Genomic DNA, 12,804 nt, shown 5'->3' with positions numbered 1-12,804 from the left:
AACCTAAGGCCCATGGGCCGGATGCGACCCAATCCGGCCCGTGGACGGTTCGGGAATCAGCATGTTTTTACATGAGTAGAATGTGTCCTTTTATTTAAAATGCATCTCTGGGTTATTTGTGGGGCCTGCCTGGTGTTTTTACATGAGTAGAATGTGTCCTTTTATTTAAAATGCATCTCTGGGTTATTTGTGGGGCATGGGAATTTGTTCATATATTTTTTCAAAATATAATCCGGCCCAACACATGGTCTGAGAGACGGTGGACCGGCCCACGGCTGAAAAAGGGTGCTGACCCCTGATTTCCTTTATACATACACTACCAGTTTTGCCAGCTGACCACTAGCTTGCCAATAAATGCAAGCACACTTGCAAAATATCTGTGCATATCTGTCCACATAATGACCTTTTCCTCTTGCCATTCTTGCAAATAAATTTGCAACCAGCGTAGCTTAACCCGTCCACAAAGCACAGGCTCCTAAATGTTAAAAAGAATGTTGGATTGAGTTTGTCACCGTTTAAATCTATGGCATCAAAACGGAACAGTTTATCATTGAAAAGAAGTTTGTGTTTCCGCTGCTGAGCAACCCAGCTTTTCAGGTCTTCCTATTATAATGCCTACTCCAATTTCTCCACCTCTCCTTTTTGAAACCATAACAATACTTAATGATCCAAATACCTGACTAGCTGTAAAACAACCATTTTAAATAACAGATGTTTCCCTAAAACTTTGCAAGAACTGAGAAAGGAAACTTGTCCAAATATTATGGCCAATGCTAGATATTTTTAAAGCAACTGAAAGCTGTGTGCCTCCGTACATGCACAAAAATCCCAACCAGAATTCTACGCTTTGTTATTATCATGGTCATATTTTCTGTGGTCCAGCATGACCTAAAACAGCCAGCCATGCTGATCTTTTAATACATACTTCATAGGATGTGATGCTTCCCTCCAGCAATTTGATGCTCCCAGAACACTCTGAGGCATCTCATTTCCTTGTCAAAGCTTCTGTCCTGTTCTCCAGTGTCTAAGCTTCACATCTTTCTAAGAACAAGGAGCTCCCCTAGGCTACTCCAGTCTTCAACATGGGTAGCCTCACTCATGATTCAATTATCTACTGAAGGCTTCATTGGGATGTGTGGTGACCAACATTATTGTTGCTACTGAGTTACTGTAGGCTGATTATTCTCAACATTTATAACAATGGCAGATCCTGACAAAATATATTAAAAAATTGTCTAGTAGCACCTTAGAGACCAGCTAAGTTTGTTCTCGGTATAAACTTTCGTGTGCATGCACACTTGTTCAGATACACTAAGTCACCAGACCCTTATATATAGTGGGAGGGTAGTGGGAGATGGGCGATTGACTCAATGGGTATGGTAAACCTGTTGACGACTGTTAACGACTGCAATTAGTCCTACAAGAAAAAGCAAGGGGTAGTATGCAGATAACTAGCCTATGTAATGAGACAGGAATCCAATATCTCTATTAAGACCAGGTCTCTCCATAGTTTTCAGTTTAGTGATAAGTTGTAATTCAGCAACTTCTCTTTCAAGTCTGTTTCTGTAGTGTAGTGGTTATCACATTCCGAGCTGGTTTTCTGTAGTGTAGTGGTTATCACGTTCGAGCTGGTTTTCTGTAGTGTAGTGGTTATCACATTCGAGCTGGTTTTCTGTAGTGTAGTGGTTATCACGTTTGAGCTGGTTTTCTATAGTGTAGTGGTTATCATGTTCAAGCTGGTTTTCTGTAGTGTAGTGGTTATCATGTTCGAGCTGGTTTTCTGTAGTGTAGTGGTTATCACGTTCAAACTGGTTTTCTGTAGTGTAGTGGTTATCATGTTCGAGCTGGTTTTCTGTAGTGTAGTGGTTATCACGTTCAAACTGGTTTTCTGTAGTGTAGTGGTTATCACATTTGAACTGGTTTTCCGTAGTGTAGTGGTTATCACGTTCTAACTGGTTTTCCGTAGTGTAGTGGTTATCACGTTCTAACTGGTTTTCCGTAGTGTAGTGGTTATCACGTTCGAGCTGGTTTTCTGTAGTGTAGTGGTTATCACGTTCTAACTGGTTTTCTGTAGTGTAGTGGTTATCACGTTCTAACTGGTTTTCCGTAGTGTAGTGGTTATCACGTTCTAACTGGTTTTCCGTAGTGTAGTGGTTATCACGTTCTAACTGGTTTTCCGTAGTGTAGTGGTTATCACGTTCTAACTGGTTTTCTGTAGTGTAGTGGTTATCACGTTCGAGCTGGTTTTCTGTAGTGTAGTGGTTATCACGTTCTAACTGGTTTTCTGTAGTGTAGTGGTTATCACGTTCTAACTGGTTTTCCGTAGTGTAGTGGTTATCACGTTCTAACTGGTTTTCCGTAGTGTAGTGGTTATCACGTTCAAGCTGGTTTTCCGTAGTGTAGTGGTTATCACGTTCTAACTGGTTTTCTGTAGTGTAGTGGCTATCACATTCGAACTAGTTTTCCGTAGTGTAGTGGTTATCACGTTCTAACTGGTTTTCCGTAGTGTAGTGGTTACCACGTTCTAACTGGTTTTCTGTAGTGTAGTGGTTATCACGTTCGAACTGGTTTTCTGTAGTGTAATGGTTATCACGTTCACCTCACACGCAAAAGGTTCCCGGTTCAAAACCGGGCAGAAACAGCCTTACACGCAGATTCTGACATTACACATTCAAAATATGGTACACACAAGAATAATGTGTGTTTAAATGTCATGTAGGAAGCATCTGTTTTCAAGCGAAGAACGACACTGACTCCAGAAAATGTAAATCTTTGCTAGAGGCAGGTAGGCAGATCATCCTACCCAGATGGCATTTGCTTGCAAGAGTTGTGTTCACACATGGCTTTTCAAAAGTAAGGCCTGAAGCTGAACAGATCCTCTCCCTTCTCAACCACATAGATTTCAGATTTAATCTCCTCCCTCTTACTCCCTCACATTATTCAGAAACATCCAATTTTGCCAATATTTTACTTTTCTGTTCATTCTTTCCCTTTTGGATCTATTTTTAAGCATTTGCTCTTCATGCAATGCAAGGTATTTTTTAAAAACAGATATTTGTAATGGGGTAAAACATTTGTAATGCCCCAAGTTTTCCCTATGATCAAGGTGACATGGTCAGCTACTCTACAGCTACGGACTCTCCCTTTCTTTATCCCTAGTTTTCAGCATGATAGACACAAGTAAAGTAGGGATGAACTGAGATAAGCTTCTCTTTATAGAGAAGCACACACCTCTCATTCTTTTTTGTTCATAGCAAATATGCATGCCCCTGCATGTGCAAGGAACACTGGAATGCAGAGCTTTCCCATGAATAACTGCTACATATGTCCTTAAAAGTTTGTCACTGTTCATGTTAAATATCATCTTATGACACAAGACTGAGTACCCACTAAACCTTTCCTTTATGTGCTTTGTACATATACCCCCCAAATTTCAGTGAAGAGCTATGAATAGCATATATCTTATTTATTTATTTATTTTAGTTTATTTGTGTTTTACAGCTTTATACCTTGCAAATGAACCTATTTCACTGGGATATCGTTTATGTAGCTTGTATTTCCTTACTTTGCACAAAATAATAACCAAATTGTACCTGTCGCTGTGCTTTCTAGGTTGTATGGAAAAACAGGTATACTGTACTTCTGAAAGTTAGTCTTTCATTTTTTTCCTTAGCAGAATATGGTACTGCCCTCAAGGACATGGCTCTCTCATTTAGCTTACCCACACAGGTGCACCACAATCCCATTCAAGAAAATTAAAGCCACAGCAACAAGTTGCTATAAAAGCATTATACTTAGATGCTGTTCAAGCCTGTGTGTTCACCCAGCCATTGTCATTGGTATGTGCCAATCCAGGGAGGGAGGGTGGAGTGACATCAATTCACTGGATAAAATTATAAAAAATATATATTAATGAAGCTGGTTCTTATGCAGCCATACACCCCTTAGGAATCATTGCAGGTAGCCTACAAAGAAGAACAAGGTACTTGATAGAGAACCAAATCAGAAGTACCCTTCACTGATACTTCAGACAATGCAATACAGTTGTCAAAAAGAAGAGGAGAAATGAAGAATTTACATTGCAATGCTGTCAGGAAACAGCAGTTCTACTTAACAGCCATTCAGATTTATTGAATGAGCATTTTATAGCAAGCATTCTGTTAAGTGACCCGAGAGCATATGTTGTATAGGGAGAAACAACTAAACAGTATGCTGCATGCTTGCTGTAGCTGTTTGAAAACAACTTTTTTTTTCCTTTTTCAGCATTAACAGTACCTAGAAACAGTATCTGGAAACCACAGCCATCAAATACACTGTGATACAGTTTTTGAGGATTGTTTGGATAGTACGCTCATTTATAAACAAACAAACAAAATACACATGCACACATGTTTAGTATGGATGTGTTATTAAACTAGCAAGTTGTTTGCTTCATAAAAGAAAATTCTATGACAAAAGAAAAAGGGAAGTGTATGGAGACCTATGGACAAGACTATAAACCAAAGGTGACTTTATATAAGCCAAATGCAAAACAGACAGTTATAACTAGGTATGAACTAAATACTCATTCCTTTAAATTCCATTAAATTCATCTTGAAAGGCACTCCTGCCTCTCCTTGAGCATTCAGGTAGGTTGCTGCTGAGTGACGTGATTCAATGCATATAATGATTAAGGTATTACTTCACTCAGCAGTGACCCCTGTGGTTCATTAGGGTGTGGTCTTGATTATAGGTAGGTTAGAAGGTGGTAGCCATGATGTTGATGAATATTTGGTGAAAAGAGAAATGGCAAATATATGTAATACAGTTTTTGGATCTCTGAGCTGCCAGATACTCCATTAGAATGTATTATCATGCTGCTGTGGAAGTTATAAGATGGCTTTTTGTTATTTCAAAGTATTAACTTATTTCATTTGTTGCTGTGTATTATTATTTTTTAATTGGTAGCTAGTCTGTGATTTTGTATGAAGAGCAATATAGAAATGTGTACCAGCAAAAACAGACTGGAAAGAAGCAAAAGGTTTAGAAAAATGCAGATACACTAACAATGGAATTAGCTCATTTTGCTGTGAAGTCTGTCGGAGAAGAAGGCTTTTGTGTACAGTGTAGTTCCAACATATTTTACTGTTCTTATTCTCTTTCACTGTCCTATATTAATCAAAGCTGTAACCCCTGTTGTCTTTGCACTACGATTCAGAATGTGCCCCTGGCGAAGAATGAGGGAAAAGTCAACAGGAATTAAGTTTCAGTGCAACTGTTTACTCAACTGTGGCCTGCACTTATTGAAATTTTATCCATGGTTTTGTATGACTACTGCAGTAATGAATTCAGCATGGCTGTGATTTTCTCACTGATTGTATTCTCACTTCAAATAAGAGACCCATAGTAAGAAAACGGCTGAAATAACTGTCTATTGCATTTAACATCATGTGACTCTCAAAACAGCTAAACTGTAGAGGAATTATGTTGTGTGCGTTTTTTCCAAGGGGGAAAAAATAGCAACGTTGGCTGACTGCAATGTGTTTTCAACTCCTGTTTTCTACTGTACAACTACCTGCTGACAAGAGCATCATGTGCTCTGAAGAGTATTTACAAAGCTGTCAAATAACTTACTTAAAATACTTCAAGAATACATTCAGCATTACAGGAGACCAAGGTTGTAGTGACACACAGAACCCTCAGAAGCCCACCCCTTCTTCCTTTTAATAACCCACATTATGAAAGCTTGTTTTAAAAAGTAGAATTATGATTCATTTCCGCCAATTCCAATATTACAGATACATACAACATGACTTTCCTATTTAAATGTATTTTTAAATCTTTTATTGATAGGCGTGTTCCTGATTTGATCATAATGGGGAAAATCCAACATTGCTCTAATGGACTTCCCTCACACAACAGGACTTCCCCTTTCTCCAATATATCCCTTCCAGAGCAGATTCTGGGCACATATGGGGGTCTGCAGGGAAGGAAGGAGGAAAACCAGAAATCCCATTGTGTAAGGAAACGTCTGTTCCCAGTTGCATATAGATACCACCGGATTTCATCCAACCTTATTTCGTTGTATAAGTGCATATTCACAAACATTATTTTGTACAGTCATCAATGGACAACAGACTCAAGCTATGAACTCTTGATCTTTCTGACAAGAGTATTGAAAAAGTAATTCCGATTGGATAAATGAAACATCCATTTTGCATTTGGCCTACAGGACACAAACAACAGATAAAAACCTAGTTTCTGTAAGTTTCTTATTTTGCTGGAAAATGCCACCATCTTTTTACATGGTCAAGTCTTCTCCCCTTGCTCCCTCCAGGTAGTGAAATCTGAATATGTACCTGCTGCTGTTGAAGGTGGGCTAGGTCTGCTGCACCAATTTCCACTGAAGGTGTCTCTCCGTTTGATCTCACTTCCCGCAGGCTGCACTCTAGTATATGGCTACCAGCGCTTGCTCCATTCTGAATGGCTGAACCGTTACTTTTTGTCTCAGTCCCAGATTCTTGCATCATGACTCAAAAACCTGAAATAATTCAGTGGAGGAAAAAGGGAGAATAAAGCAGCTGTTGAAACACTTGTACATTAAGATATATCTTGTTTTTTAAAGCTTGCTGTAGCTGTAAACATTTGACCTTTCCCTTCGTACAATTTGTGCTTTCATTAATGGTTCAAGCCACCAGTTTATGTTTATTTGTTGGTATAGCTATATCATCAGTAAATTCTTTTTCTAAATATAGCAGCATTTACTCAGCAGCTCCCCCCCCCCCAGATATATCTGCAGACGTAGATATGCAAGCTCTAGAATTCGATTTCTTTAATTGCATCTGAACACTTCACTTAAAACCTATAATACATTCTACGAGGTACATTATGATATATATATGTGCAACAGGATGCTTGCCAGCTTGCTGTAGGAGGATGTTGTGGGCGACAGACTTGAAAAAGAGCATATACATACTCAGATGCAAAGCATCACCTATCATCCACACCTTAGGCCTAGGGCATTGCCCCCACCCTAGGGGCTGTCCTTTGGAATGAACAGTATCAGAGCCCTAGTGAAAGCCACCCTCTTAATCAGCCGTGAAAAGGAGACCTGATTATCAGAAATGGATGACAACCCAAGTCAAACAACAACTATTTATTTTCACGGTTGAGCTACGCTTATAGGGGGGAAAAGACACCTGAGAGCCACTAGTGAATTCGAACATTTAAATGTGAATAATGTGGGCAAATAAAATTAGTATCCAAGTTGTATTACTTGAGAAACAACTGATTAAGGGCTTTGCCTAGCATCTGCAATAGTACCCAGCTCTAACTCCTGATTCAAACTAAAGGCAGAAAAAGCTTCCTAAGCACACTCCCCCCCCCTTTTTTTTAACATTATACTGGCAGCATGGGAACTGATGCAGTGGAGTTCCTTCCCATGCGTTCTGAGTAACTTGAGAAGCTCCGGACCACAAGGAATATTACCTTTTTATACCTTGCCGACAAAGGTCTGTATAGTTAAAGCTATGGTTTTCCCAGTAGTGATGTATGGAAGTGAGAGCTGGACCATAAAGAAGGCTGATCGCCGAAGAATTGGTGCTTTTGAATTATGGTGCTGGAGGAGACTCTTGAGAGTCCCATGGACTGCAAGAAGATCAAACCTCTCCATTCTTAAGGAAATCAGCCCTGAGTGTTCACTGGAAGGACAGATCCTGAAGCTGAGGCGCCAATATTTTGGCCACCTCATGAGAAGAGAAGACTCCCTGGAAAAGACCCTGATGTTGGGAAAGATTGAGGGCACAAGGAGAAGGGGACGACAGAGGATGAGATGGTTGGACAGTGTTCTCGAAGCTACCAGCATGAGTTTGACCAAACTGCGGGAGGCAGTGGAAGACAGGAGTGCCTGGCATGCTCTGGTTCATGGGTCACGAAGAGTTGGACATTACTAAACGACTAAACAACAACAACAAAATGGAGAGAAGGCATACTTTTTATTAGTTAATTAAACAGCTTCTGAGGGATGCAAGAAGGGGAAATCCACCCTTAACTGAAGGGAAAGGGGAGAAAATTAGGAATAACTGTTGTTCAATGAAGGCATTATGGCGTAATTATGATCTAGAACAAAAAGTAGAAGTGGTTCAAATAGAATAAAACAGTTGCTAAAAATCTGGCTGATTGATGTATGAAACTATAGCACTTTTACAAGCTTCGTGAATTGAATCATTTCTGGAGCTCTTAAACAGTAGCCTTTCCCCAGCTCTTAAAACAGATGCAAAATATTCTGAGGATGGGGTGGGGAGATCACACCTGGTAGAATATGTTTTTTAAAATTGCCACACACCTTAAAGTTATAAGGTCCCTCTGATGGTCTGACTCTTGAAGGACTACACTCCTTCGGCATCTTTTCCTACACCTAAAGCACCTTTGTCCATACAGAGCAATTCTCCCTCCTATCCTCAGTTATTTCTGTAGTTCCTTCAATCTCATTATTCCACCTTTCATCATTTTTAGTTGTTTTGTTAATATTGATTTATAGATTTTAATTGTTTTTTCTGGTGATTTGCTAATTATTCTGTATGATTCTTTGTTTGTGATGTTCTATTACGTTATTGTTATTTATTGTTTGCAAGTCACCTTGTGATTTATTTCAATGAAAAGTGACATCAAAATTTAATACATCAAATCAATCAATCAATCACATATACAATGTTACTGATCAGGATGAATATGATAAACTCATCACTGGCTCAGAGAAACTGAGGACAGGGACAGGGCTGAGCCTCTGGTTTTAAAGCTATTAAAACTTTTGATGGGGAAAAGGAGGAATACTTAAATTCTTTAAAATGATGATAAAGAAAGACATTCTGGATAGCATATAAGATAGCAAGGATAGTGGATAGATTGATATTGTTCTTGATTAAGTTGCTTTTGTTTGTGTATTTCAGCCATGAGCACACTGGCTGTCAAAGAAAAGTAAGCAAATATGGTCACTGTTAAGACTACTTCCCAGAGAATCACCCAATTTTCATTTCTCACATGGTTATCGCTTTTGAAATCTCGGTGTAATTTCATGAACATTAATGTTCTGTCTCCAAGTCTGCTAAAGATTCTTATTATCAAACATGCAAAAGCTGGGCTGTCCATACAGATACAAGCAGTCTCTCTGAGCCTCTGAGCAACAGCACTGGTGTAAAATTTTGTCAAAACAAAGCCCTTGACTTCTTACATTTGTGAAAGATTTCAAGCTAACAAATAAAATCAGTCTTTATTTCAGGGCAGTTAATTAAGGTTGACCAAGTCAGGCAGAAGTAAATTAACTTAGGTGATCAATTATTTATATGAAGCAGAATAAATGCCCTTAAAGAACTTGGCCCAGTCGTTTAAGGATGTGTAAATTAAACTAAACAGATTTATGTAATATATTTCTATTTCAGCCATTGCTAAAAACGGTTTAAAGCAAGTGATTAAACGGCAAGACCTAGTCACAAAGCCTCAGCCTGTGGTAAGCACACAGTGAAGCCAAAACAACATCTAACCATTTTCTCCACTGAGATAAAACTTGTTGGTGAACATTATTAGCAGTCTAGCTTCCGTTTTAAAAATATGTAGCACATTTTGTTAAACATGTGAGGTGTACACAGTTTCAACAATCGCCATCTATGTTTTTTTTGTCAGGTACACCTCTCTGTGCTTAGCTGGAATAAGTTGTAGAGGAAACTAGAGGTGCATGGCCAAAGTTAGTTCATGAAGGATTGCTAGCAGGCCCACCATGTCTCTATAGTGGCTCTGAGGAGCCTTGTAACAATCACCAACCTCCTCACTGGTAACTTCAATAGGAAAAAAGAAACTTTCAGAAACAAACAGGTTGTACTGCCTACACATTTCCTCCCAGGAAAGACAATGCACTAATATCGGGCTTTCAACTTCAGTGACAAAAAATGATGGTGTCAGCAAGTGAATAAGGAAAAAGCGAAATGCCTTGGCTACTTGTTCTGTGTTGTTGTGTTCCATCCTATATTGCCTCCATCAGCCACTCAAGGTGGTGCCCAGTGATATATGATGATGTATGCCAGGCATAGGCAAACTCCGGCCCTCAGATGTTTGGGACTACAATTCCCATCATCCCTAGCTAACAAGACTAATGGTCAGGGATGATAGGAATTGTAGTCCCAAACATCTGGAGGGCCAGAGCTTGCCTATGCCTGATGTATGCTGTGTGTTAAACTTTAACAGTGTTGTTGTTGTTGTTGTTGTTCACCCACCCTTCACCTTAGGGTGCCCAGACAAGTTACAACAATTTAAAATGCAATATTAGAAACAATGAAAAAAAACCTTACAATTACAAAGAATACAATCCCACAAAATAGGGTGGTCCGCAAAAATACATATCTCACGTGTCAGACATAAGGAGGTCTGTATGTAAGGGAGCAATCTTTCAGCTATTTGGTGCCTGAATCTTTTAGGCTTTAAACACCAATATTAGCACCTTGAATTGGGCCTGGAAATGGACTAGCAACCAACCAGATGAGCTGGCAACCCACAATTTAAACTGTTAATTCAGTGAAGACTGGTTAAGCATCCACTGATGCTCCTGTGCCAGAATTTGTCTCTACCCTTCCTAGGATATAGCTGTTGCACGTGAATGTGGACAGGGTCATATTTGTCCCGTTTCTGGAGCAACATTTTGTAGGCTTTTTTATGCCATTGACATTAAATCAATTATTTCCTGGGACGTCGAACAGGGCCTAGTAACTTTGCCAAGCCACAGGTGGAAAACCACAGTCCAGAAACCAAGCCTTATGAGGAATGGCTGAAGGAGCTAGATATGTTTGGCCTGGATAAGAAGAGAGTGAGAGGAGATATGATAGGGGGTATTGTTTTGTTGTTTTTGTTTTAACTATTTACTTGTGTTTTCACCTCATATTTTATTCTGCGAACCGCCCTGAGATCTTGTGGTGAATGGTGGAATATAAATCAAATAAATAAATAAAAGAGAGCCATCTTCAAATATCTAAAGGGCTGTCACATGGAAGATGAAGCAAGTCCCCCCCCCCCACTCTTGAGGGTAGGACTTGAACCAATGGCTTCAAGTTACAAAAAAGGAGATTTCGACTAAACATTCAGGGAGGAAACTTTCTGGTAGTCAGAGCTGTTCAGCAGTGAAATGGACTATCTCAGGAGGTTGTGCACTCTCCTTCCTTGGAGTTTATTAAGCAGAGGTTGGATGGTCATCTGTCATGGATGCTTTAGTTGAGATTTCTGTATTGCAGGGGTTGAAATGGATGACCCTCTGGGTCCCTTCCAACTCTGCAATTCTATGATTCTATGAACATTTACTATAAGTGACTGGGGAAGTTGACCTCTGAAGTGTCATTCTATTCATAGAATCGTACCATTAAAAGAAATCTTTTGCATTTTAAAACCAGTTTTGAAATGACAGTGAACCAGTTGGAAGAGCTTTTGTATAAGGAAACACATAATATCACAAGGTAAATACTATGTTTATACTTATTTGGAGAAAGACACATGGAAGCCTTCTTAAAGTCCTCTGCAGAACAACTGGATATAATGCTAAAGAAATGTTTGTAAAGCTATTAGAAAAGCACAATAAAAGTTGAACAGCCCAAAGCAGAGAGAAGGATAAGTGCCACACACTTCATCAGATCAGAAGCATCTGATGAAATAAGCTCTTGCTAATGCCGTTGTAAATTTGTTAGTTTTTAAGATGCCAGGGGACTTGTTGTTTCCCACTTTTTCTGAAAGAAAAACGCATTTCACATTTATCCTTGTACAGAACTAGCAAGATGCCAACAGCCCAGTGCTCAGCAATCTTCTATGCATTAGCCAGGAAAATGTCAAAATACTGCTCTGCTATATTATATGCACCCATGCAGGCACCCATGTCTGTGTAGCACGCACACGCACACACACACACACACACACACACACACACACCCTACTTCTTTTTTGGCATGGTTTCTCAGTCTGTGAAGTTGACTGGCTAAGCAATGTTTTGATAAGTTTTCCTTAACAACAATCCAAGCAGGTAAACCTCAGTATCACAAATCTTTTAAAATATTGAAAGTTTTGTTCAGTACACAGCTACAAATACATAAACCAGTATGGTGCTCAACCAGGTTATGACGCTTTTTGAAACTACTGTTTTTGGTTTTAGCATGGTGCGTGGTTTTAAAAAAAAAATGTAGGGAATGACTGAGAAATGTGAAAAACTAAAATGACCAAGTTAAATAATACAAAGAAAAGCCTCTGCTGGTGGTTGCTTGTTAATTTTTGTTTTTAGTGTCTCTGTGCTTAACTCTCTAATTTAATGAATGTAAATTAGTCTTTGAGACATCAATGGCTGGAGGTCATAAAACAAAGGCCGACAATACCACTTTATAGTATAAAACATAATAATAATAATAATAATAATAATAATAATAATAATAATAATAATAATAGGACTTTGTTACATGATTCCTCACAAAGCCAAGAACAATGCATATTTGCTGTTACGCAAGGACTCTCCTCCTGTGCAGAATTTTCATAATTATAACAGAAAGGCGTAAATTTTCTAATGCATGGCAGCTCAAAAAGTAATCAAGAGAATGAGCCTGAGGGCTATTTTAATGTATGCAAAGCTAGTGACCCACAGTAAATGGGAGGTAGGCTTCAATGAATGCAAAGTAATGCACACATACTAAAGACCTGGTATGATGAGGGACGGCTAAAATTAACACCCAATTAATTTCCAAATTGACAAACAAATGAAACCCATAAATCTACTTTCTCATTAATTTTCTTGTGGTATAATTTAAAGCA

At 38.9% G+C, this 12,804-nt stretch overlaps 1 protein-coding gene across 23 annotated transcripts in view; it reads right to left on the bottom strand.

Moving 5' to 3' along the window:
• Positions 1-12,804, bottom strand: part of FOXP1 (forkhead box P1) — a 526,973-nt gene that overhangs the window by 229,186 nt on the left and 284,983 nt on the right. For 21 of the 23 annotated variants that reach the window (XR_013392008.1, XM_028719402.2, XM_077925035.1 and 18 more), the window contains one exon: positions 6,339-6,520. The exons of 1 other annotated variant lie outside the window; for it this stretch is intronic. Coding sequence is in view for 20 of the 22 variants with exons in the window: in XM_028719402.2 (XP_028575235.2) it covers positions 6,339-6,509 (171 nt within the window). In the remaining 2 variants the exon portion in view is untranslated. Of the gene's footprint in view, positions 1-6,338; positions 6,521-12,804 lie in introns of those variants that run through there. One more of the 23 variants, XM_028719405.2, reaches the window with a different exon arrangement.

The sequence above is a fragment of the Podarcis muralis genome, chromosome 2 (genome assembly GCF_964188315.1).
Source record: "Podarcis muralis chromosome 2, rPodMur119.hap1.1, whole genome shotgun sequence".
Taxonomy (NCBI): Eukaryota; Metazoa; Chordata; class Lepidosauria; order Squamata; family Lacertidae; genus Podarcis; species Podarcis muralis.
Note: the sequence above shows the minus strand (reverse complement) of the source record. Positions and strands in the feature narration are given on the sequence as shown.